The following is a 27,124-nucleotide window of genomic DNA, read 5'->3' on the forward strand; positions in this document are numbered from 1 at the left end:
ACGGAAGAGGAGTCCCATCTTCTCCATTCCGGCTTTGCGACCTTTTGGTGTCATGAGGGCACATTTGGTGCAAGTCAGGACATCATGCTCACGGCCTAAACACATTACACAGACTCCATGAGGGTCTGTGATAGACATGGTACGAGTACAGTCCGGGCACCGACGAAACCCCGACGCCATGACCATAGAAAAAAATTGAGCCGCGGTACTGTCGACGGCCAGTAGGCCGCGAGGGCCAAACTCGATGGTAATCAATGAAAGACGGTCAAAAAACTTACCGGAGTACCGCGGCCTGAGAAAAGTTAGAGGAGGGACCCCTGTGGGGTAATTTAAGTTTAATTAACTCCATGAGGAAAATTCCTGTCAGGAATCTCTTCAGAGCTTCTAAACCGCGAGGCTACTGCTGCGCGGAAAAAAGAAGACTGAAGGGGGACCCCTGCTGGCTGCAGGATTGGTGCCATGCTGGGCATGCCCAGTAGGGACCAGTCAAAGTTCTGGAAACTTTGACAGAAGTTTTCCATGATTGGGCTCCATCCTGATGATGTCACCCATATGTGAGGACTACTTGTCCTGTGAGAAAGCCTCTTACATGTGCATATTATTGGAAAAGCATATCATGCTATCGTAGTTTCTTATATATATTTTTCATGGTTTTCTCATTTATTTCTGCCCCCTCTTTATTTAATTATGGGCTAATGAGACGTATACTGTTTATTGCTTTCATTGCTTTTGTTTTCTTGTGATATAATTTCCTTTGTTGTGTTACTGTGCAAAGTATATTCTTTGTAATATTTTTGAAAATTAATACATTAAAAAACAAGGAAAAGCATTTGCCATATTTCCTTCCTTTAGGTATCAACCAAATCTGCAGGTGGCAGAATGAGATCTCTTGGGTTCAAGCTCGCCACGAGGCAAACGTCGTAGCTATCATGCATAAGAACCTTCGGGGCTGCCATGTTCCACTGGTTTTCCCACGGATCCAGTTCCAGGATGTTTTTCTTAATGACTTCATGGCGGTCTAAACAATGAATAAAACAAATTAATCAAAAGAGAACATGACCAGCTCAACAGAAGCAAGAACACTTTCGCGTGGCTTGACGGCTCAGTGGTAGGGTACAAAAGATACAGATTTAAACCCTGTTCCTAGCCAGGGCTAGGAGCAACGTGGGTGGTAGCACACCTTCTGGCTAGCTGTGAATAGGGAGAAACAAAAAAACACTGCAAACGTGTTAAGCAAGCAAAACAAGTTCTTCATGATCACTAATAACTGTGAGATGCTCCAAGGGAATTCCTCTGCATTATAGCGATATCATGACAAAGCATAAACAAATATGCAATGGCCTCTGCTCTATCCTGTGCTATGTCCCTCTCAAGCCCTCTGTGGCTAGGAGCTGTTATTTATAAAGGCCCCATCAATGTACAACAGAAAAGGAAACATGACACAGAGCAAGACACAATTGCACAACATAAGACAAATTATAAAATGCAAACTAGAACAACAGCAGTTGTAGACCCCAATCACAGAGGACTTTTTCCTGTAGGTGAAGTTGATAGTGACAGACAAGATACATAAGGATGAGAATCACAATGCTTAATGATGACGCTAAGCACTGAGCCCAGGTCTGGGAGGAAAAACGGAGGAGAGGGAGACAGTTTGCAAAAGATTTTGAGGGAAGGAATTTTCAGGCAGAAGATGCAGGAAGAGAGGAAAGGGAGCTGGAGGAATAGATTCCAGTTGTAAAAATGTGTGTGCTGTAGTAAAAAGAGACAGTAAATTTCTTGGAACTAACAGGTAGCAAAAACTAGAAAATTCATGACCCCAAAGGGAATCCCTTAAGTCCCAGAAATTTCACTCAATTCGTTTTTTGTTTTTTTTCCCTTCCCTCTGGCTTTCAAAAACTACCAGAAAGAGTTCAACTCCGGAGAGATATCAAGATCAAAATAAGAAAGAGAAAGCTGTGAGCTGGAGAAAAGCTCCGGACAGTTAGGAAACAGGTGTAGTTGGCTAATTACACATTTTCAACTCCCAAAGTCAAGAGTTTTCAGGTTTAATCAACCCATCTAAAGATAAAGGTCAACAAACAAGCTGCAGGTGAGACCTTTATACTGGACTAACAAACCATTTTCTATGAGCTTTCAAGGGCTATGCTCCCTTCATCAGGTCAGTGCAACCCATCTGGATACCTAGGAAAAATGTACAATACATCTGAGCCAGGTGTTCTAGGGCGCTAGCAGTAGCAACTTTAATGTAATCCTTCTGCTGCTCTTTTCTGCTTAAACACAAGACATAGGGGGAGGAGGAGAGAGGGAGAGCTGGATTTTGGTTTAAATACCAGAATGTGTATGCTTCTTTTACCCTAAATGGTAGAAAACCAGAGAAAGAATCTCAACTGGGCAGACTGGGATGGGCCAATTGGTCTTTATCTGCCATTATTTATTATGTTACTATGACCAGGTAAAACTGCAAAAAAGAAGAGCATTGGTTAATTTGCATTGATTAATCATGTGACTGCAATGTGAGAAGACCTGCATTTTGCAGATAGGAATCATAAAATGAAAGAAGACAGGTGTATATTAGTGCAGTGTTTCTCAACCACCAGTCCCCAGCAGCATTTCTTGTCAGTCCATGGAGCAATAGCAACTGCAGAAGGATAAGGAGAAAGCAAGACTTGCCTCGCAGATATACTGCACATGCTTCACTGCACCCTGCACCACAGTCAGCATTGACTTTTCCTAAACCTACACCCCTGCCCTGCTTTGTGGATTTTTTTTTGCCAACAGGGCCCAGTCCTGAGGCCAGGGCCGGTGCAAGAGTATTAGGCTTACTAGGTAAACCTTCTGTCTTGCATCCTGCCTAGACCCCAGCTTTCCCTCCTCCTGGCCCAAACACACAAATAAAAATTATACATTTACAATAATAAATTCTACATGAAAAAGGACAATCAAAGTATAGTTTTCTGAGATAAAAGTATCACTTACAGCAGTGCATGTAAATATAATATACATTATGGTATGTCAACCAGAAAACCTTGCTAAAAGGCAAAAAAAACCCAACACTTGGAACCCTTATGGTATTAGACCTATTGTAATGCATGTTGGGTGTAGGCTTGGTACTCAAACCAATTACAATATATTAAACCTCCCATACCAAAATAGCACTAAGTAACAGCACTCAAATAGTAACAACCTTACCTATGAAAAGGTAACGCTGTAAATATTACCCCAGGCCCTAAAACACCAATACATTTCCTATCAGACAACAGAACAAAACTAGCTGCTATAGAACCCTACACGGAAACTATAAGCTTGCAGAATACATCAAGTTTGATCACACATGCAGAACACAGACAAAACCTCACTAAATACAGAATAAAGAAACTATAAGGTAAAAATAAAAAATGTGCAGACAAAAACTGAACTGGAAACCATGATACTAGATTCTGGATGTAGCGCAACAATGGGAAAACAGAAACACTGCCATTCTGTTGTGAGTGAACTGTTTAGTGGACTCTTGGGCCGACCTGTGAGAGACTGGGGAGAGGTGTACTATAGTCTCTGGTGAGTGACAGGTCGGGAGGCGGATACCAGGCAGGAGCTGGACGTGAGCTTCACCCTGGAAGCCGGTACTCCCCCGGGAGGAGCCTGTAGGAGTACAGCCACTGGGACTTAGGTGATTCACCCTGGAAGCCGGTACTCCCCCGGGAGGAGCCCCTAGGAGCCCGACCGCTGGGACTTAGGATATCACGGAAGCTGGAGCTGGAGCAGGCAGGCAGGGAACAGGAGACAGGCAGGAACTGAAGCAGGCTAGGACTGAAGCAAGCAGGAACGGAAGCAGAACTGGCTACTGGAACCAGACAGGAACTGAAGCAGGACTGGCTACTGGATCCAGACAGGAACTGATGCAAGACTGGCTACTGGAACCAGACAGGAGCTGAAGCAGGACTGGCTACTGGAACCAGACAAGAGCTGAAGCAGGACTGGCTACTGGAACCTGGAACCAAGCTGGAACTGAAGCAGAACAGGTTACTACAAGCAAGCCAGACAAAACGCAAGACTTGGGCACGGAGCGAAACAAGTCTCAGGCAGGAACGGAGTTGCTAACGCAATAGCACACTCCGGGGCACGGAGCAACAGAGAACCGCAAGGAACCCCGTTGCAAGGCAAAGTCCTGGGCTCCGTGGCGGCCTTACATAGGCCGCGGCGTCTGACGTCATCAATAGGACGGAGCTTCCAATGGCGAGAAACGGCCTTCTTAAGCGTGGATTGCGTGCGCGCGCCTAGGGAGAAGGCATCCAGGCAGGGCTTCTCGGCGGCGTCCCCCCCCCGTGGGGATGCCGCGAAACAGGCTGCAGACCCTTGGAGACGGGCCGGGACCAAGGAGGTAAGGGCCTAGTCGCGGCTGCCGCGACTGGGACCGCAACAATTCTTCATAAAATACCAAACAATAAAATGAAGAAATATAAAACATCAATAATAGTAAAACCATACTAGTAAAAGGAATATTTCAAAATAGCAGACAAATAGAATGACATCCAATAATTAAAAGCTTATAAAAAAAAGTTCCAACTCCAAAACAAAAATTGATGAACAATGCACACATCAAATATTAACACCCAATGATTAAAACTAACAAGGATATAAAATGAACCACTTACCATATCTACGAACTTTTGATTTTCAGATGCCCTGAGATTGTCATGGATTAGCTGATTTGGTGGGGAACAGGGGTTGTTGAACACAAACTTTCTCCTTACTCTCTCACATACATACACTTTCGTTCTCTCTCACACACAAACACACATACACACTGTACCAGACACACTATACACACACACACATATGCTCCATCTCTTCCTCACATACACACACCCTCATTCACTCAGACAGGCCCCCTCTTACACACACACATAGGATCCTTATCCAATTCACACATTAATCCTCACACAGGCTCCCTCTCTTTTACTCTCATTAACATCCACGCTCTCTCGTACACACACAATACCTCTAACTCACACATATATCCTCATACAAACTCCCTCTCTCTCACACACATATACATTAAGGGCCGGATTTTAAAACACCTGCGCACGTAAATCCTTCCGGATTTACGCGCGCAGGGCCCTCACGCGCCGGCGCGCCTATTTTACATAGGCCACCGGCACGTGCAGAGCCCCGGGACGCGCGTAAGTCCCGGGGCTTCCTGTCGGGGGCATGGCGGGGGCGTGGTGGGATGACGCAGCGTTTAAGGGGCGGGGGCGGCGACGTGGGCGTGGTTTCGGCCCGGGGGCGTTCCGGGGCGTGGCCGCAGCCTCCGGAACAGCCCCTGGGACCGGACCACGGAGCGGGGCAGCCGGCCGACGCGTGCAAAGGTAAGGGGGGGGTGTTTAGATAGGGCCGGGGGGGTGGGTTAGGTAGGGGAAGGGAGGGGAAAGTGGGGGGAGGGCGAAGGAAAGTTCCTTCTGAGGCCGCTCCGAAATCGACCCCAGATTTTATAAGATACGCGCGGCTACGAACGTATCTTATAAAATCCAGCGTACTTTTGTTCGCGCCTGCTGAGCGAACAAAAGTACGCGCTCCGCGCAAATCTGCCCCTAAGAACATAAGAAGTTGCCATACTTGATGGACTGAGGGTCCATCAAGCCCAGAATTCTGTTTCCAACAGAGACCAAACCAGGTTCCAAGTACCTGACAAGTATCCAAAATATATGCCATCGAATTGTCCATAGATTTTTCCAGAATTAAGTGCATTTAACATGGGGAAATGACTTTTGAAAATTGCTATGATAGTTTGTTACATTTACACATATAACTCAGAGATGCCTCATGAAATCTCTCACCAGTTTTGCTTTTAACTAGGCTAGTCCTAAGGCCTAAAGTCTTTTAAAAAAGTTATCACCAAGGATTTAATCTGAATACAGGCTGAATAGGCAGTCGTGCAATTGAACCAAAACTGGTGAGATATGGTTTGAAAATTCAGACAGCATAAGACAGGCTGCAGACTTTGAAATTAGTTGAACTAATTGCTTGTTTAGGAGTCCCACACCCAGCAACAATTCATATAAACTTGACTGCCTCCAGGAGGTCACACATTCTCTTCTCCCACTGTCAGTCCTACACAACCTGCCATCCTGATTATTTATACCCAAAGTCTTGATACAGTCAGACTGCCACTCTTTGTAAGTGTGCTTTGTCATTTCTTTCTTTTAGCCCTCTACTTTCCTGGTTCATGAATGCATGAAGCTTTTCAAGAGGCTCCCTCTCTCTTACACACACACACACACACACCCACACACCCCCTTACACCGGAGTTGTTTGACTACAGCTAAAATGCAGGCTCTAATAATTGCTCATTGCATTCAACATTCTCATGATTTCGTGGATCTAAAGTGGCGGGTCATAGACAACATTGTCATTTCTAGTAGGGGGGCGATCCTCAAACACTGCTAAACTTCCATGAACAGACATGGATATATCGTTTAAACTGCATTTATCCTGCTGGTTTAAATGCAGCAATAGAGTGGTACACTATCATTTAACTAGCGATCTCCATTTTGACAGATTGTGACGTCAGTACCTTCACTATTCGCGGTAGTTTCACATTGGCTAAGAGCCCTTTAAAAATGGTGCATGTGTTTCCCCTCCAGTGGAAGAAACACATTACCGGATGGCCGATGAACAGTTGCTGAAACAGTTACATGTTAGTACCATTGCTTGTGTGCCTTGCTAAAAGTTTTTTTAATAGAAAGTCATTACTATGTCTTTTTGATAATTGTTCACACAAAATGTTGAGACACACTTAGGAATTGGGTTTTATTTATTTTTAAATTTATATCCCACTTATCTACAATACTAAGTGGGTTAGAATTTACATACATAGTTACTTAAAAACACACTACACAAAATAAAAATAAAAAAAAACCCAATATGAAAGCATAATAGCAAGAACAATAGCATAAAAAAATAAAATGACCCAGAAAACAAATCACACCTCCCCAACTCTAGCTCATAAAAAGGAACCGCGACTCATAACAATAAAACTCGACTCCCTTACTCAAATGCTAATGTAAATAAGTGGGCCTTACGTTTTTTCGTGTACTGTAACAAATCATGCTCTGCTTTTTGTATCTTGGGCAGATCATTCCACAAAACTGGACTAGCAACGTAAAAAATGCAGTCCCTGGGTTTGGCCAATCGCACCTGTTGAAGTGAGGGAATTTCCAAAAGATTATGGAATGAGGATCTCAAAGTGCAGGTGGGTTGGTAGATTTTTAAAACAAAATTAAAGCAAGCGGGAGCTAGGCTACGAAGAGCTTTAAACAGAAAAAGCATAATTTTAAATTGAATTCTCCAAAAAATCAGGTGCCAGTAGATATTTTTCAAAACAGGTGTGATATGATCAAAAACATGGCTGCTGGAGAAAAGTCTGGCAGCAGAGTTTTGGATCATTTGCAAGGCTTTCAATGACGACCGATGTAAGTCCATGTAAAGTGAATTACAATAGTCAACTGAAGACATAACAAGAGCGTGTACAACTGTTTTAAGGTCCTTGGGAGAGAGAAAAGGCTTGATTATGCTTAATAAGGTGAAGTTTATAATAGCATTTACGGACAGCATTTTCAAACTGTGGTTACGTGGACAGGGAGAATTCCATCATGATTCCCAGGTTTCGTACTTTGGAAGAGATCTGAATATTCACACCGTCTAAAATTACAGATGGTGGAGGATCTAAAGTTGTGTATCTAGCCAAAAAATAAAACGAAAACTGCTCAAGCTATTTACTGGTAAATAAATATGCTCTGATATACAAAAGTGCTTTCCTGGTCAGGTAGTTTTCTCTTTAACACAGCATGTTGTTTGAGGGTAATTAATTATAGGACCAACCTGGTGTGCACAAGTGGTAAATGCTGTGTGCTGTTATGCAGGAAACCTGGATTTGATTCTCATACTTATCTGTTACTCTTGGCCCCCATCAGCAACTCCCTGGTTCCATTTTCCCTCCACCCCCGCCATCAATGTAGAGAGCAGCGCTGGAGCTGCATCCAAGCAAAGCATCCAGCTAAATTGGTCAGGGGTAGCAACTGCTGCAGTAAGCAAGTTACTCCCATGCTTATTTGTTTACCCAGCCTATGCCATTCAGTCCTTGTTAGTTGTTGTCTGAATATAATTCCTCTTTTCTTTATTCCCCTGCCGTTGAAGCAGTGTGTTGCGCTGGATATGTATTCCCAGTGAAGTATCAGGCTTAATTGATTCAGGGTAGTAACCACCGTAACAAGCTACTCCCATAATTATTTGTTTGCCCAGACTATGTAATTCATTCCTTGTTGGTTGTTGCCTGAATGTAAATCCTCTTTTCCTCTTTCCCCCCTGCCGTTGAAGCAGAGAGCTATGCTGGATATGCACTGAAAGTGAAGTATCAGTCTTTCCCCCCTGCCGTTGAAGCATAGAGCTATGCTAGATATGCATTGAAGTGAAGTATCAGACTTATTTGGTTTGGGGTAGTAACCACCGCAACAAGTAAGCTACTACCTGGTTTTTTTGTGAATGCAAATCCTTTTTTTCCACATTTCCTCTTGCCGTTGAAGCATAGAGCAATGCTGGAGTTGCACTGACAGTGAGTATGATTATTGAATAAGAGTATTAATCTCCAGGTAGTAGCCATAATTCCTGCAAACTACCCCCATTCCTCTTCTCTTCATTCACATCCTTTAGACTTTATGGATCCACAGTATTTATCACACGCCCCTTTGAAGTCCTTTATAGTATTGGTCTTCACCACTTCCTCCGGAAGGGCGTTCCAGGCATCCACCACCCTCTCCGTGAAGAAATACTTCCTGACATTGGTTCTGAGTCTTCCTCCCTGGAGTTTCAAATCGTGACCCCTGGTTCTGCTGATTTTTATCCAATGGAAAAGGTTTGTCAATGTCTTTAGATCATTAAAACCTTTCAAGTATCTGAAAGTCTGTATCGTATCACCTCTGCTCCTCCTTTCCTCCAGGGTGTACATATTTAGATTCTTCAATCTCTCCTCGTAAGTCATTTGATGAGAGATTGAAGAATCTAAATATGTATTCTTTCTCAATGAAGGTTCATTTTATATGCTTCATTGTTATTTATAAAGTATTTTTGACTTGGGTTTCAGTCTTATTGTATTGGTTTCGTTGAAAGTTTTTTCTATATATACGCTTCACAACAAATGTAGTAGACTAAAGATATAGGGGCAGATTTTAAAACCTGTGCACGGGCGCAGATTTGTTCGCGCAACCCGGCGCGAACAAATCTATGCCCGATTTTATAACATGCGTGCGCAGCCGCGTGCATGTTATAAAATCCAGGGTCGGCATGCGCAAGGGGGTGCATAATTGTGCAACTTGCGTGCGCTGAGCCGCGCAGCCTGCCTCCGTTCCCTCCGAGGCCGCTCCGAAATCGCAGCGGCCTTGGAGGGAACTTTCCTTCCGCCCCCCCCCCGCACCTTCCCTTTCCTTCCCCTACCTAATCCGCCCCCCAGCCCTACCTAGAACCCCCCTTACCTTTGTTGAAGAAGTTACGCCTGCCTCCCAGCATTCGTAACTTACGTGCGCCGGCCAATGGCCGGCCCGCTGGGCCTGGAGGCTCAGGCCACGCCCTGCCCCGGCCCGCCCATGCCCTGCCCTTTTTGCAAACCCCGAGACATACGCGCGTCCCGGGGCTTGCACGCGCCGCCAAGCCTATGCAAAATAGGCTCGGCACGCACAGGGTTGTTTTTTTTAAGGGTTACGTGCAAAATCCACCCCATAATATTTATCGTGAAATGCATACGTAATTTGTCATGATTATTTTTACATCTGAAAGTGAATGGGTAATGATTGATTAGAGTATGATGTATGATTGATATATGAGTGTGAATTTTGTTCTCTGACAATCATTTTAGCATGAGTAACAGTTTTGATACTTCTTTGATTTTGTATAACAAAGTTTGTTATAACAAAAATTTTTATATTGATTAAAATAATAGTGGTGTTACTCCCCTAATTATAGGGTTTATTGTGTGTGTGAGTGTATAGCTAGAATGAGTGTGTATAGCTGGAATGTTAAAACTATTCCTTTTATCCACGACATAGTGTCAACTAACGTTAGAAACACCTTCATTTAATAGACAGCAACGGATGCCATCTTACTTTGCATAGGTAATGGGATAAACCCACCATAGGCTGCATTTATGGCAGCAAAAGATTACAAGTGTTTTAGAAAGGCGATGAAGACACAGTTGTTTATCAAGCTTTTACTTATTTTATGAGTTGTTTGATGTGTTTTTTAATTTGTATTTTAATTATTATTCTGCTTGTAATCTTCCATGAACAAGTCCTGGTAAGATGGCGGACTATAAATTCTGTAATAAATTTGCTAGGGCCAGATTTAGGCCTTGAGCACCAAATTCGGAAGGCACCCAAAACCCGGAACTCTCTCCCACTGTCCTCTGATTTCCAGGGGAAAATTCCCCCACCACATGTCCTCTGCATATGGGCGCTATCATTTTAAATCCGGCCCTGGTTTACCAGACTAGTTTATCATCAAGATGGCAATTTTCAAAAGCAATTTACTCAGGATAAATTGATTATCTGAAAATTACCTCTTTCCCCCCAAGCCCTTTCCCAAATAAAAGTATCCACCAGGATTAAGAACATGTGCACTTTTAACCAGGTACGGTGTTGGTGGGCCTGAGTGTGTGTTTAGGTTGGGGGAGAGGAATAAACCACATAAATTACATTTTCAAATCTACGTGCATTACATTCAAGGTGAAAAGACCAAAAGCGGGTGCAGATTTCTGTGGGTTATCCCCCCCCCCCCAGGTAGTTTTCATAGGGCGAGTGTGTGTGCGTTCTTTCTCCTGTAAAAATCGTGCAAAGCCCGAGGGTAACAGCGCCCCCAGACTTCCCAACCATTGGCCCCGAGATGGAAAACTGTCCCCAAATTAACATTTCCTAACAGCCAATGAAGAACTTGACATGTGAGAGTTAACTCTGTAATGTTTCATAACATGAATCCTTTTCAGCTGCCAGAGGAATTCATTACGGAGCTGAGCGAGCATAATCTTGAAACAGACAATCCTCTCTATCTGTCCCTGGTTGTTCCGTTTCATTTCCTGTGACTATAATAATCTCTTGCTATAAAATGAAGACACCAACATTAATAATGAGGAAGCCAAATTAGCAGAGGGATGCAGGGACATGGGGGCAGCAGTCAGAAGAATCGTCGGCCCTGCTTATCTTACTAGTTGAAACAGAACAGTCTTCTGTCAAGGAGCACAACCTAAATTCTGCTGTAGTTGTTTCCAAACTCTCACTTCCACAAAGATTAACAAGTCTTCTTGGCTTCCAATGCACTTTCCGTGCAAATGACTTTAAATCAATCTGATGTTATTTTTTAAATATTAAGACATTCTGCTGTCGGCCTTGATCTCGTCATCTCATTAGTTGCCCCTCTGGCACCTCCTTCAGGGGCATAGAGGATGTGTGGAAATTAAGGATATGGACTGCCTGGCCTCTCCGTGAAGGAGAGAGGTTGATCAGGCATGTGGGAGGCTGGAGTGGTGGGGTGTTTTGTGATTAACAATTGTTTATTATATTTTATTATGTATTTATTATGCACTGAATTTATTTATTGTTCTTTGAGTCATTGTGAGAAAAGTGGATTATAAATTAGAGAATGGAACAGTATCTGGAAAATTTTGCTAAACAATAAGGACAGGGAATATTCAAGCTCATTCTTTAAGTGCCTCATTTCCAGGAATGAAAGATTAACTTCATTTAAGTGCCCATCATTAAGAACCATCACTTAACATGTAAGGACCAAAAAGGTAATAGATGGGGTGAAATGATTTACAAATACCTACAGTACCTGAATGTAATCCACTTTGAAGCGCTGAAAAAAGTGCAAAAAGTGGAATATAAAAATCTAAATAAAAAAAAAAAATCAAGACAAAGTTGCACAGGCAACATCTCACTGATAAATCCAAGAGAATTTGGCATTTCCTTTTCTTGTTTCCCATTACTTCCTATGGAGATGGAGTGCTTAAATGGTTTGGAGGATATTTAAGTGAAGCAATGTGGGGATAAAGTGCACTGTGGGACAGACTCCACCCGATCATGGTGACATGGGGTTTCACTGCTGTTACTGAAAGGCATTAATTGGTTCTCTCTTACTGTTTACATAAAGGGGGCCGACCTCCATGCAAACCTCACTCCTCCAACTGTGCAAACCAGCAATCTGTGAATCCACATGGCCCATAGGACTCCTGAAGGCTGGGAGAAGTTGCTGAGATGGAGATGTTTAGCTTAATCCACATGTGGAGTTGGCCAGTCTACCCACATGACTCTTTGTATTAGTCGTGTAGATTCTGATTGAGCCTTTGAAGAGTTAGCCCAGTCTGTACACTTGAGATGTTACTTAATCTGTGCTTTTGAGCAAGCTGAAGCCTTTGCAGAAGAGACAGAAATATGGAACTTTCCCACATCTCAGGATGAAAAGTGAGCAGCTGAATCCAATACTGAGAATTATTATAATAGGCAGGTCTATGTAAATTAAGGATACCTTATGCTCTTTGGCTCTCATGCTATTTTGGTGCCCTGATTGTCCTCTTAAGAGGATTATGCTTGTTTTTCTGCTAAGTATGGTTGTTTACATTTATACTGTTTACTTGTTTTCTAATCTCTGCTCTCAGTTTACTTTTAGTACTGGACTGCTGGTTTAGGATGAAAACTCTCTGCTTGACTGGGAGACCTGGAGAATTTCAGATCCTGCGGTGGGGGAGCATTAGCTCCTACCTCCAGGACTATGTGGTCAGTTCCTCCGAATGCAGTTCCTCCGAATGCAGCGCGCACCACCCTCATTGTCCCTTTGCCATATCCTCATTCACATTCTTTATTACAGGGCATATTCCTAAAACAGAGATGGTATTTTCTCTTCTACTTTCTCACTACATACATCATTCATAAATGTTTTTTATTTGTTTGATCTGTCTAAAAAAAATATCTTTGTTTTCCATTGCTTGTTGAGATCTCTATTTAGAGCACACACGCTGGGCATATAGTGATATAGTAACAAAGTAATGACAGCAGAAAAAGGCCAAATGATGCATCCATACTGCCCAGCAAACTACATATGGTAGTAACTGCCACTCATGCAGGTTACTTATTTATATAAAACTTTTTTATACCGACATGCATATGCATATCACATCGGTTTACAAGCAACAAGGGGAGTAAAACCTTAAAATGAAAGGGAAAAATAAAGTTACATGTAACAGGGATATCCAAGGAACAAGAAGGGAATAGCGAGAGAATAAAAGGGTCAGGATGATCTAGGACAGGCGTTAAGGAGAGAATGAAACAGTAACTAAATTACACAAAACTTGTAGGATTGGGAGAGGGGGGAGTGGGAGATGGGGAGCTATGAACTCAGGGGAGGAACGGCGGATTCATGTATAGGCTTGTTTGAACAGCCAAATTTTTAGGTTTTTTTTTTTAAGTCGTTGTACAATGTTCTTGGTGTAGTTTGGGTGGCATAGAGTTCCATATTGTTGGTCCCGCTATGGAAAGTGCACGTTCTTTGGTGGAGATGTGTTGAGTGAGTTTGTGGGAGGGAGTAGACAGGGATCCTTTGTAGGCGGATCTAGTGGGTCTGCTAGAGGTGTGGTAATGGAGGGAATCATTAAGCCAATGAATATTCTTGTTGTGCACGGTTTTGTGGATAATTGTAAGACTCTTATGGAGAATTCTGGATGGGATAGGGAGCCAATGTAGGTCTCTAAAGATTGGAGTGATATGGTCTAATCTGCGTGAGTTGGTGAGGATTCTAGCCACTGCATTTTGCAGCATTTGGAGAGGTTTGATTGAGATTGAGGGAAGGCCCAAGAAGTTACCCTCATGTTTCTCTTAAGGGTAGTAACTGCTGCTCTGTGCTGGTTGCTTCCAAATCTTATGTTAAGGATAGCAATATTAAAAATCAAAAGCAAGCGACTGTCAAACCCACAACAAACTTAACTACTAGCAACATTTTTAGAGGATGAGTAGTCTTCCTGATAATTCATACAATGCTGCTGCTTGAAATTGCTTTGCTTTTGGAATAAGCCGTAAGAGTCCTGCACTTTTTCCCTAATATCTGTGTATCAGTAGCCTGGATCATAAAAGTCAGGGCCCAGCTATTGGTTGTGTCAAAATTATGTAAGCTAATTGGTTAAGGGTGGTAATCCCCATGCCTTCTGTTAGAGGTAGTTAGTGTCATTCCATGCTGGTTACCTTCTATGCACCCTTTTCAAAATTTCCAACTCTAGTCTTTAGGGATCCACAGTGATTATCCCATGCCTTTCTGAATTAATTTACTGTTTTCATCTTCAGCACCTCTTCCAGAAGGGCATTCCAGGCATTCAAAATCCTCTTTGTGAAGAAATATTTCCTGACATTGGTTCTGAATTGTCTTCCCTGAAATTTCATATCATGACGCCTAATGCTACAGTTTGCATTCCTCCAGAAAAGGTTTGAGGAACATGCATCATTAAAATCTTTCAGGTATCTGAAGGTCTGTATCAAGTCTTCCCTGCATCTGCTCTTCTAGGATATACATATTCAGATCCTTCAGCCTCTCCTCATCAGTCTTCCGAGACAAGGCCCACACCATTTTGGTCGCCCTTCTCTGGACCGCCTCCATCCTGTCTCTGTCCCTTTTGAGATATGCTCTCCAGAACTGAACACAGTACTCCAGCTGAGACTTCACCAAGGACCTGTACAAAGGTATTATCATTTCCTTTTTCTTACTGGTTATTCTTCTCTCTATGCAGCCCAGTGTTCTTTTGGCTTTAGCTATCGCCTTGTCACATTGCTTCGCTGCCTTCAGATCGTCAGGGCTAGGGTCTTTACTTCCCCATTTCATCCTTGGAGAAAGATTAGCGCCATTTTGACACAATTTGATGATATTATTCTGCTTTCTATATCATATTATATTTAATATTTGCATAATGCTTATATAGTGTATTCAGCAAGGCACACCCTATCCAAATGCGGGAAAATTTCTGTGCATACATGGCTTGTGCACACTAGCTTACTTGCATTTTGGGTGGGCAACTTTGTAACGTGCCACTTCTGAGCGTAAAAAGCTTTGAAAGTTACCCCCACAATGATTAACAAGCATCTTAAATAAAGTAGGCAAGGGGCCAAAGACCTTTAAAAAATCCAAGGACAGTACAGTTAATCATTACCCAAGGTTTATTTGTATCAATAATAAAATTTGACAACATAAAATAAATAAATAATTAACCCTGCAAACTCATGAAGATATACATCTTAATATCTTCTTCTGAAAAGGTATTTCACTTTCAGCCCCATGCTTTGGAATGCATTACAAGGGTGGTGTGATTGCCAAGACTGTCACACCTGCTGAATTTTAGTGTATAATTATAGTTCTTACTGGGCGGTTCTGTTTTTGGTTGCATAATGAATATGAGTAAACAGGGTATTGGGACATAACATGGCATCAATTGATTCCAGCCAATCATTTTTAGTAAAGAACTAAACCAATTAAACTTTGAAACCTCTAAACGGATCCCCTATAAGGAAAGGCTAAAGAAGTTAGGGATCTTCACCCCCGTCCCAAGAAAGACATAGCAGAACTAGAAAAGGTGCAGAGGAGGGTGACAAAAAATGATAAAAGGGATGGAATATCTCTCTCCTATGATGAAAGGCTATGCAGGTTAAGGCTCTTCAGCTTATAAAATCATGAGTGGGGTGGAACGGGTAAATAAAGGATGTTATTTAAAACAAGGGAACACTCCCTGAAACTAACAACCAGCAAATTTAAAACAAATCATAGAAAGTACTTTTTCACTTGGCACACAATCAAGCTGTGGAATCTATTGTCAGAGGACGTATTTAGGGCGACTGGCATGGCAGGGTTTAAAAGAAGTTTGGACGAGTTCCTGGAGGAAAAGTCCAACACACATTAGTGGCCAGATAGACTAAAGAAAGCTATTGCTATTCCTGGGAGTGAGTAACAGGAACAAGATCTGCTTCATGGCACCTGACAGGTACTTGCAACCTGGATTGGCCACTGTCAGAGACAGGATGCTCGAATCGATGGATCTCGCTCTAACTCAGCATGGCAATTCTTATGAGAAGAAATGGCTGACGGGAGATATGATAAAGGTCTATGAAATCATGAATGGAGAGGAAAGGATAAAGGCAAAATGGCTGTAAGTCAGTTCGTAACGCTGCAGGGCTGTTTATTGAATAAAGTCATTAATTGGAAACAGTGGCATACCGAGGGGGGGGGGGGGGGTGGGGGGCCAAGGCTCCGAGGTGCCAGGTTGCCGGTGGACCTTTATTTGCCAGCGGAATTGGGAACCCATGGCTGCCATGAGATCCCATCCAAACTGTTGGCTGAACTGAAGGAAGCCTATGGTCGCTGGCAATGTTTCCTCTAAGCTGCACGGGGCCATGGTGGAGCTCATCCCACCACAGTCGAAGCAGAGAAGGGGCCCACAGCTGCCGGGGATCCCATCCTGCCTGGCAGATCAACTGGAGGCCCCAGCCACCAGGGTATCCTATCCCACTCAACGGCCCAAAGGGAAGAGGTCCTGCAGCCGCTGGGGGATCACGTCCTGCCCAGAGGCCAAAATGCAGAAGGCACTACGGCTGCCGGTGGATCCCATCCCACCTGGTGGCCCAAGTGGAGGAGGCCTTGCAGCCACTGGGGGATTGCGTCCTGCCCAGTGGCCCAACTAAAGGAGGTCCCATATTGGCAGTGGATCAGTTTTGCCCGGTCTCCAGAGAGGGAGTATGTGTGTGCACATAAGCACATGTATAAGCATGTGAGAGGAAAAGCATGTATGAGTGTCTGTGTGTGTATAAGCATCTGTGCTGAGAGAGGAAGCGAGTGTATGAATGTGTGTGTAAGCATGTTTGCTGAGAGGAAGCATATGTAAGAGGGTGTATGTGTAAGCATGTGTGCCTGAGAGAGAGGAAGCATGTGCATGAGTGTGTGTGTGTAAGCATGTGTATGAGTGTCTGTGTATGTGTGTAAGCATGTGTGCCTGAGAGAGAAGCATGTGTATGAGTGTGTGTGTATGGAAGCATGTGTGCTGAGAGGGAGCATGTGAATGAGTTGTGCTTGTAAGCAGGAGAGCTTGAGAGAAGGGAAGCCTGTGTTTGAATGTCTGTAAGCATGTGTACTGAGAGAGAGGAAACGTATATATAAGTGTCTATGCGTAAGCATGTGTGCTGAGAGAGGAAGCATGCATTTGAGTGCCTGTGTGTGTGTGTAAGCATATGTGCTGAGAGAGAGGAAGCATGTGTATGAGTGTGTGTGTGTGTGTGTGTAAGCATGTGTGCTGAGAGGAAGCATGTGTATGAGTGTGTGTGTGTGTGTGTATGTAAACATGTATGCCTGAGAGAAGAAGCATGTGTGAGTGTGTGTAACCATATGTGCTGAGAGGGAATGTGTGTATGAATGTGTGTGCAAGCATTTGTGCTGACAGGAAGCATGTGTATGAATGTGTATGTGTAAGCATGTGTGCTGAGAGGAAGCATGTGTATGAGTGTGTGTAAGCATGTGTGCCTGAGAGAAGAAGCATGTGTAAGCATGTGTACCTGGGAGGAAGCCCATGTGTGTGTGTGTGTGTGTGCATGCCTGAGAGAGAGGGAGCCTGGTTGTGTGTTTGAGAGAAAGGGAGTATGTGCATATGTCTGCTTGACAGAGAGTGAGCCAGTGTGTATGTGTGTGTGCCCATGTGTGTATGTGTGTGTGCCTGAGAAAGAGGGAGGGAACCTGTGTGTGCCTGAGAGGGAGGCAGCATGTCGGTATGCCTGAGAGAGAGCCAGTGTGTGTGTGTGTCTGCGCTTGACAGACAGGGAGGAAGCCAGTATGTGTTACGCGTGCTGTCTGCGGCAGACCCGCGGTGCGGCCCTCTCACCTTCTTACACAGTCTCCAGCTCCTGGTTCCTCCTTGCTAGTGGCGGTGGGCCGCCGGCTCCGACCTCGGGCCGCCCCCGGTGCCTCCGGCTCTGCCTTGGTCCCCAGTACTGCAGCTCATGATGCCATTGTTCATCGAGCCTCTCCGCGTAGCCCGCAGAGAGACGCCACTACCCGTGCGGTGCCCCTCCCTAGGCGCGTGCGCATCTCTGATCCTTATGAAGGGCCCACGTGGGAACCTGGCCACAGCCCTGGATGATGAAGTCAAACTCTTCAGTGTATTTAAGCTCAGGCCTCGCTCCATAGCATTGCTTTTGCAACAGGTTTCCTCGCTATCTGAGTACTCGTTGCTACTAGAGAATCCTCTCTATCTTTGTTCCTGACCTACGTTGTTCCCAGTTCCTGTTGTCTTCGTTCCTGCCTTGTCTATGTGTTGGACTGACTCTACGGATATTGACCTTGCTTTGTTTGACTATACTACAGCCTCTCTCCAGACCCAGACCTCCGCTACGCCTGACTACTCTACAGCCTGTCTCCAGACCTAGACCTTTGCTACACCTGTCTACTGCTATTGACTTCTCCATGATCAGACCATTGCCTTGACTTTCACTATTGACTTTCTCCGAGATTTGATCCCAGCATTGCTTGCCAAGACCTCCGCTTGCCGCTGGCCCTAATCCAAGCCTGTTACTGACGTCTCCTCTAGCCTATTCCCTGCATTTGGACTTATTAGGCTCCGGCCTATCTTTGCTCGAGCACCCCCAGCTAAACTCCATTCCATTGGTGCTCGAGTTCCAGTACCGCACCCAGTCCAGGATAGGACTACGCCACCTACCAGCTGCTGTCTCTGGATGGGCTGAACCAACCTATCTTGTTATCTAACCTCAAGGCCCACCTAAGTCCTGCCGGCCAAGGCACCCAAAGGCTCAACCCGCGGGAAACGAGGGCCGGTATAGGTGAAGCTCCAGCAGCCTCTACCTTCAGCCCACTCCACCTGCCGATGGTGGGGAACTGTAGGTCCTCACCTACGGGTTGCGTCAACCCCACCTTGGCTCAAGGGGCCACCTCCGACGCAACAGCATGTATGTATGTGTCTGTCAGCATGTGTGAATTTTGAGTGTTTGTGCATATCTGTGTGAGCATGAGGTGAACATATGTGTATCTGAGAGAGGAGAAAGTTTGTGCACCTCCCTTCTGTTGCCACTAAACTATGACAATCTCAGAGTGACTAGAAGTCAAAAGTTCCCAGGCATGGAGAGCTTAAATTTGATTAAAAATATCATGATTATTCTCTCTATTGAAACTCATTGAATAGAAAAGTTTCCAGGGCCTTTCTGAAGATTTTTATGTTGGAGATGTCGTGAATATAATCTGAAAGAGAGTTCCAAATCCTTGGTCCTGCAACAGTTAAAAACCGATTTCTGGAAAGAACATAAGAACATGCCATACTGGGTCAGACCAAGGGTCCATCAAGCCCAGCATCCTATCTCCAACAGTGGTCAATCCAGGCCATAAGAACCTGGCAAGTACCCAAAAACTAAATCTATCCCATGTTACTATTGCTAGTAATAGTAGTGGCTATTATCTAAGTCAATTTAATTAATAGCAGGTAATGGACTTCTCCTCCAAGAACTTATCCAATCCTTTTTTAAACACAGCTACACTAACTGCACTAACCACATCCCCTGGCAACAAATTCCAGAGTTTAATTGTGCGTTGAGTGAAAAAGAACTTTCTCCGATTAGTTTTAAATGTGCCACATGCGAACTTCATGGAGTGCCCCCTAGTCTTTCTGTTACCCGAAAGAGTAAATAACCAATTCACATTTACCCATTCTAGACCTCTCATGATTTTAAACACCTCTATCATATCCCCCCTCAGCCGTCTCTTCTCCAAGCTGAACAGTCCTAACCTCTTTAGTCTTTCCTCATAAGGGAGCTGTTCCATCCCCTTTATCTTGCCAATTTTGGAGTAGTAGTAGGAGTAGGAATTTCCATCAGACTTTTATTAGAGGATTGCAGTTGTCTTTTTGGTTTGTAGACACACAGAACAGAATTTAACCAGACTGTAGAGTCATTATGTAACAACTTAAATATAAGCATTAATTCCTTGCATTGAATACGAGATGTGACGAGAAGCCAGTGAAAAAGACATGAAGGCTGGGATTATGGTGTTGCATATATAGGGAAAAATAACCCTAGCTGTAGTTACACGATGTTAGGTTCCATATTAGGAGCTACCACCCAAGAAAGAGATCTAGGCGTCATAGTAGATAATACATTGAAATCGTCAGCTCAGTGTGCTGCAGCAGTCAAAAAAGCAAATAAAATGTTAGGAATTATTAGGAAGGGAATGGTTAATAAAACGGAAAATGTCATAATGCCTCTATATCGCTCCATGGTGAGACCACACCTTGAATACTGTGTACAATTCTGGTCGCCGTATCTCAAAAAAGATATAGTTGCAATGGAGAAGGTACAGAGAAGGGCAACCAAAATGATAAAGGGGATGGAACAGCTCCCCTATGAGGAAAGGCTGAAGAGGTTAGGGCTGTTCAGCTTGGAGAAGAGACGGCTGAGGGGGGATATCATAGAGGTCTTTAAGATCATGAGAGGTCTTGAACGAGTAGATGTGACTCGGTTATTTACACTTTCGAATAATAGAAGGACTAGGGGGCATTCCATGAAGTTAGCAAGTAGCACATTTAAGACTAATCGGAGAAAATTCTTTTTCACTCAACGCACAATAAATCTCTGGAATTTGTTGCCAGAGGATGTGGTTAGTGCAGTTAGTGTAGCTGGGTTCAAAAAAGGTTTGGATAAGTTCTTGGAAGAGAAGTCCATTAACTGCTATTAATCAAGTTTACTTAGGGAATAGTCACTGCTATTAATTGCATCAGTAGCATGGGATCTTCTAGGTGTTTGGGTAATTGCCAGGTTCTTGTGGCCTGGTTTGGCCTCTGTTGGAAACAGGATGCTGGGCTTGATGGACCCTTGGTCTGACCCAGCATGGCAATTTCTTATGTTCTTATCTCTGGGATGAGCACCTGTAAGAAGCCATGCAGCAGAATTTTGGATTCCTTGCAGTGGTCGGATTGTACTCCTCACTTAGAGTGTACTAGCTCTCCCACTGCCATCTGCACTGACAAGCAAACCCTATATGCCAGGCTTAACTGTATATCCTTGGAAGCCAGCAGGAGGAAAAAAGAGGAAAAGAGAATTGAGCATGCTCAGTTTAGCATGCTCATGCTATTTAGCCAATGCATTTTCAGGTTTCCAAAAACAAGAATAGCATAACTATGCTAACTCTGCATGGCTCGTTTAGTGGCTTCTTAATGAGCTTGTAAAACTTTTTTGGAAGCCTACATTAAAATTGGTTTTGCACAAGTTTTCATAGTACAGGTCCCTTAGTCTGAAAAAAATCTATGCTTAGAACTGTTATGCATTTCTAACAGATGCATATCTGCCTTTTTCTAGGTAAAATTGTAATAAAGGGACTTGAATAGACTCCAAAAGAACCAGTAATTGGAGAAGAACTTGCTTTATGTTACTGCCAAGTCAGCAGGACATCTGAGAATAGGTTTGTTCCGAACTCCTGTTTGGCATCCGAAGAAAGCTGTGACTATGCCATTTTTCCTAATGCTGTGCCCATAAACTGAATTAGCCTCTTTTAATGCACTTTAACCACTATAATCAAGAATGGACTTAACAGTGCTTCCACATATAATTTGCATAATGGATGGACTGAGGGGAGAAATCCTTTATGGCAGATTAGTCAAAATAATTATTAGGTCTTGTCCAGTGTGAGCGAAATTCCAGTGCGGAGATGCACAGGCATTAGCTCAGCTGGATGACAGCAGTTACACCGTGGGACTGCACCATTATAAACTAAATGCAGGGCCGATTTGTTTACAAAGACTTAGACCCTGCTGAAAATGGCGGGGGGATGGAGTGAAAGCAGAAGAAGAAATGTATTAAACATGATATTCTGTAAAAGCCTTTTATATTACATACATTCCTCTTTGCCTTGAAAAACATCACTGCTGAAGCTGGGAGAGCAGCTTCCCTTCTGACTGGGGTCTGAACAACTTACAAGATCAATATAACGAAAGCATCCTAATCTCAGCTCAGCCATTGAGCATCATGGACAGCTGCTCTTAGGGCAATAAAGCTATAAGACTTTCCCTCCCCTCCCAGATTTCATTAGAAACTGATAACACCTTGCGTGTCAGTGACTTGAGGAAGGATACACTGCACAGTAGTAAGTGATGCTATGGATCAGAGGGAAAATTCCCACATTATGGGCTCTATGAACCGAACCAGTACATTACCCCATAGTCAGTCTGGTTTTCAGGATATCCACAATGAATATGCAATTTAATCTCATGCATATTTGTTATGGATATGCTATAAACCTGACTAGTTGGGGGGGAGGTACTTGAAAATGGGGTTGAAAACCCCTGTACTAAGCACTTTTTCCCAGGCCAACAGGTCCCCTATCTGGAAAACTCTTCTTCCCAGCTAAATCCTAACATCATAAGGCTAATAATAGGGCTGCCAACTGGCTCCAGACTGTACCAGTCCTGGTTTTTCCCAGCTGCATGCAGGGACTTGTAGTTCTGCTTTTCTTGGGGAAATCAATAGAGAAATCAGAACTAGAGTCCCCTGCATGCAATGGGGTAAAACCTGGACGTCAGTGAGATTTTGCGGGAAGAGCACAGAGTTGTAAATAAGAAATCCTTAGTTTGAACTTTGATTCCCTTTTCACGTCTCATGTAAGCAAATGTTGCTTACCTGTAACAGGTGTTCTCACAGGACAGCAGGATGTTAGACCTCACATATGGGTGACATCACAGGATGGAGCCCAATCACGGAACACTTTTGTCAAAGTTTCTAGAACTTTGACTGGCACCTACTGGGCATGCCCAGCATGGCACTAAACCTGCAGCCAGCAGGGGTCCCTCTTCAGTCTTGTTTAAAACTACAGGAAGTGCCGAAAAATAAAATAAGAAAACGAACCCAGCACCGCGGGGTGGCGGGCAGGTTTCGTGAGGATTAACATCCTGCTGTCCTGTGAGAACACCTGTTACAGGTAAGCAACATTTGCTTTCTCATAGGACAAGCAAGATGGTAGTCCTCACATATGGGTGAATACTGAGTTGAGGATGTCCGAGAAATGCACCAAATGTACCCAAGATGTGCAATAGGCACAAGGACTGGGGTGGAATTTGGTAGAGGGCATCCTGAACCCTAACGGGCAGGCGAAAGGGTGTTGGTACATCAAGTTGTAAAAAGGTTGCGCAAGACATACTGGCCGAAGATGGAATCTTGTCTTCCGGCCTTGTCTAAGCAATAATGGGCTGTAAAGGTATGGAGAGAACTCCAGGTAGTAGGAGGAGAGAGTCTGCTTACCCATAGGCTGCCCCAATTTGATGGAATGGAAAGAGACAAACAATTGAGTGCTTTTCCTGTGGGCAGCTGTACGGTCTAGAGCAGAGCTTTCCAAAGTGTGTGTCGCGACACTTTGGTGTGTCGCCTGAGGTGTGCCGGTGTGTCGCGCAAGCCCGGTGCACGTGACACACCGGCAAGTGGGAGCCAATGCAGCCGCCGGTGGACCTCATCCCACTGGCGGCTGAGCAGTAAAGAATCGCTGTGCTGTGTGCCGCAGACACACAGCAGGAAGATTGGCATGGCCGTGGTGGAGCTCACCTCACCACGGCCCGAAGAAGAAAAAGGTCACGTCAAAACGTGCAGGTGTTCCTCCTCCTTCCTGCCCATGCGGCCCCGGAAGAAAAATGTTGCCGGAGCCACACGGGCAGAAAGGGGGAGGAGCGTCAGCCGCGTGCAGAAGAGGAGCAGCAGCGTTGTTGCAGCGGGGAGAGAAGAGAAGGAGGCCCGGTAGCAGGGTCCCCACTGCGGATCGGCCCGAGAAGATCAGGGCCGCTGCAGAGCCCATCCTGCAGCGACCCGTGAAGAGGAGGCCCAGAGGTAAGAGAGAGGCTGAGGGCCCGTAGAGTGCGTCTGTGAGCTGAGTTGAGCGATTGTGTGCGTGAATGAGGTGAGTTGAGAGATTGTGTGTGGGAGTGAGGACCTGAATGTTTGCAGAGACAGCATGTGAGAGCCTGTGTGTATGTGTGAGAGAGACAGCATATGACAGTGAGAGCCTGTGTGTATGAATGATTGTATGAGAGAGAGCATGTGACAGTGAGAGTCTGTGCTTGAGCAAGACAGCATGTGGGAGTGAGAGAGAGCCTGGGTGTGTGAGAGTCAGACAGCATGTGCAAGAGAGAGACTGTATGAATGATTGTATGAGAGAGAGCATGTGACAGTGAGAGCCTGTGCTTGAGCAAGACAACATGTGGGTGTGAGAGAGAGCCTGGGTGTGTGAGAGTCAGACAGCATGTGCAAGAGAGAGACTGTATGAATCATTGTATGAGAGAGAGCCTGTGAGTCTGTGAGAGAGAGAAAGCATGTGAGAATGAGAACCTGACTGAATGTTTGAGGGAAGAAGATAGATGGAGAGAAAAGAAATAGAAAAAAAGACAATATGAAAGGAATTGGCAAAAAAATAAGAAAGGGGAGGTGGAACAAAAAAGCCTGTGACCAACCGATTAGAAAACTAAGATCAGACAGCAAAGGTAAAAAAAAAGAAATAAATTACTTTTTACTGAGTGGCACATGTAATCTTTGGTAATGTGCAAGAGTAGCACTTTCTCTATGCTGATTTCACAATGTACGAGATCAACATGGAGGAAGTGGAAACCCACGGGGCCTGCACAGAGGAGGCAGCAGAATGGGCTTCAGTGCCAATAGCAGCAATCAGCGCCTCCCCAATAGCCATGCGGCAGCAGTGACAGTGGCAGTAGAGGAATGAGAGAGGCTCCGAGGTTGCTGGCAAAAGAAAGAGAGGGGGTTTGCCTTTAGTGTGTGCCTGCCTGAGGGTGTGTCTGTGTATGAGAATGTATGGAAGTCTTCCTGGGGTTTGTATGTGTGAGAATAGGTGCCGGCCTGTGTGTGTGGTGTATGTGTGTGTGAGAATGAATTGTTGCCTGCCTGGGGTTCTGTGTGTGTGAGAATGAATGTGTGCATGCCTGAGGGAGTGGTGTGAAATTGAATGGAAGCCTGCCTGGGGGTCAGTTTCAGTGTGTGAGAATGACTGGGAGCTTGCCTGGGTGTGTGTGTTTGTGTGTATGTGAGGGAGCCAGACAGAGTATGTATGAGAAAATCCAGGGGAGTAAGAGTTTGTGTGGGGGGGGGGGTGTGTGGAGGGAGAGAGAGTGTCTTAGAGCTTGAGAGTGTGTCAGTGTCTGTGAGAGCGAGAGGTTATGGTGGGTATAAGAGCATGAATGTGTATGTATGTGACAGTATATGTGTGAGAGAGAATGGAAATGTGAGTATGTGTGAGAGAGAGAGGATAACCTCCTAATCCTTGACAATATCAGGGTGTCTGGAAATCAAGAGCTCCCACGTATGGACAGCAGGGGCTTTTTAAAATCCTTATTAGTTTTAATTATTGGGTGTTATTTGATATATGTGCTGTTTTGAAATATTTTATTGGTGTTTAGGAAATTGTAAAAAATGTATATGATTTTAATGAATAGAAATTCTATTTATCAGTAGTTTTAAAATATTCTTTTATTAGTATGGTTTACTATTATAACTGATGCTTTATGTTTCTTGATTTTATTTGTTTTATGAGGAATGGTGGTTCTGTTTTTCCATTATTAATACACAGAGTCTGGCTTCTTGGGGTTTCCATTTCAGGTTTTGTCTAATTTGTGCTCCTTTATTTTGTAATCTGTATTTGGTGAGGGTCTGTCTCTGCTCTGTGTGTGTGACCATGATGAGAAATTCACTAGCATAGGGATCTATAGCAATCGGGTTTGTTTTGTTTCCTCAGTAGGTAGTGTATTGGTATTCTAGGACCCAGTATAATATTTACCCTTGCTTTTTCACAGGTACGGTTATTGTTGTTTGAGTCCTTGGTGTTATTACTGTTATGTTATGATGGGATTGCAGTATAGATTTTGAGTGTCTTTTTTTTTTGCGAGGTTTTATTTTCGTTCACAATGTGCCTGGCAGTGGAAGGTGTTTGTGCTGCTGTTACTGTGAGGTGACACCAGAATTTGAAAACATCTTTAGTATGATGAGCTGTAAGGGAAACATTCAAGCTCCATTGTTTGGGGGAATTTCAGTGGATGCACAGAGTTACAGAACTGGAGGTGCAGGATTTATATTGACATTCTGTCCCTTCCTATAAATTCCAGTCTTCACTCTCATAGCCATATAGAATTAGTTGAATGAGGCTATCAAATAATTTTATAGTGTGAAACTGGCCAGCTTTTTAAAATTACGCAGAAGACCCTTTGGACTTTCTTATTAACACCAAATATTCAAAAGCTGTGCTCATCCCATCAAGCTCATATATCTCATTAAAGAGGTAAATTGAATAACACAATAACTTTGTTTTATTATTGTTACTCATAAATTATAACAATAACATTAATCTTGGAATATTATATATTTTTAATATAAATGAAAGATTTTCACAAGATAGGTTGTGTCGTGAAACATTTTATTATGTATATATTTAAGGAAACATACATAAATTGTCGAAATACATTTTGTTCGTTTAACCTTTAACCTCTGGTTTGCTAGTAGACTGAATTACTGTGTCCCGAAATTATGTTTGTCTAAAAAGTGTGTCACCAACATGAAAAGTTTGGAAAGCTCTGGTCTAGAGACTCTAGACAGAAGGCTAGAGCCCGTTTGCAGTCAAGGGTATGCAGAGCCTGTTCTCCTGGATTGGAGTGGGGCCTGGGAAAGAACGTAGGTAGTATAATGGATTGATTAATGTGAAACTCCGATACTACCTTAGGTAAGAACTTAGGGTGATTGAGGAGTACTGCCCGGTCCTGCAGAAGTTTAGTGTAAGGTGGATAGTTAACTAGGGCCTGTAACTCACTAACTCTGCGAGCAGATGTGATTGCCAAAAGAAAAATCACTTTCCATGTGAGATAGCGAAGATCACAGGATTGGAGAGGCTTGAATGGTGGTTTCATGAGCCGACCCAAAACCAGACTGAGGTCCCAAGAAGGGGCCGGAGGGTGTAGTGGAGGCTTGAAGTGAAGCAAGCCTTTCAGAAAACGTGTTACGAGGGGTTGTACTGAAATAGGAACATACCCGAC

At 43.9% G+C, this 27,124-nt stretch overlaps 1 protein-coding gene across 2 annotated transcripts in view; it reads right to left on the reverse strand.

Moving 5' to 3' along the window:
- Nucleotides 1–468: 468 nt before the first annotated feature.
- The window catches only part of KBTBD12 (kelch repeat and BTB domain containing 12), a 98,526-nt gene continuing 71,870 nt past the window's right edge, over nt 469–27,124 (reverse strand). For both annotated transcript variants that reach the window (XM_029601310.1, XM_029601311.1), the window contains exon 6: nt 469–1,018. In XM_029601310.1, coding sequence (XP_029457170.1) covers nt 849–1,018 — 170 coding nt within the window. In that variant the 3' untranslated portion in view covers nt 469–848. The remainder of the gene's footprint in view (nt 1,019–27,124) is intronic.

This window comes from Rhinatrema bivittatum, chromosome 4, assembly GCF_901001135.1.
Source record: "Rhinatrema bivittatum chromosome 4, aRhiBiv1.1, whole genome shotgun sequence".
Classification (NCBI taxonomy): domain Eukaryota; kingdom Metazoa; phylum Chordata; class Amphibia; order Gymnophiona; family Rhinatrematidae; genus Rhinatrema; species Rhinatrema bivittatum.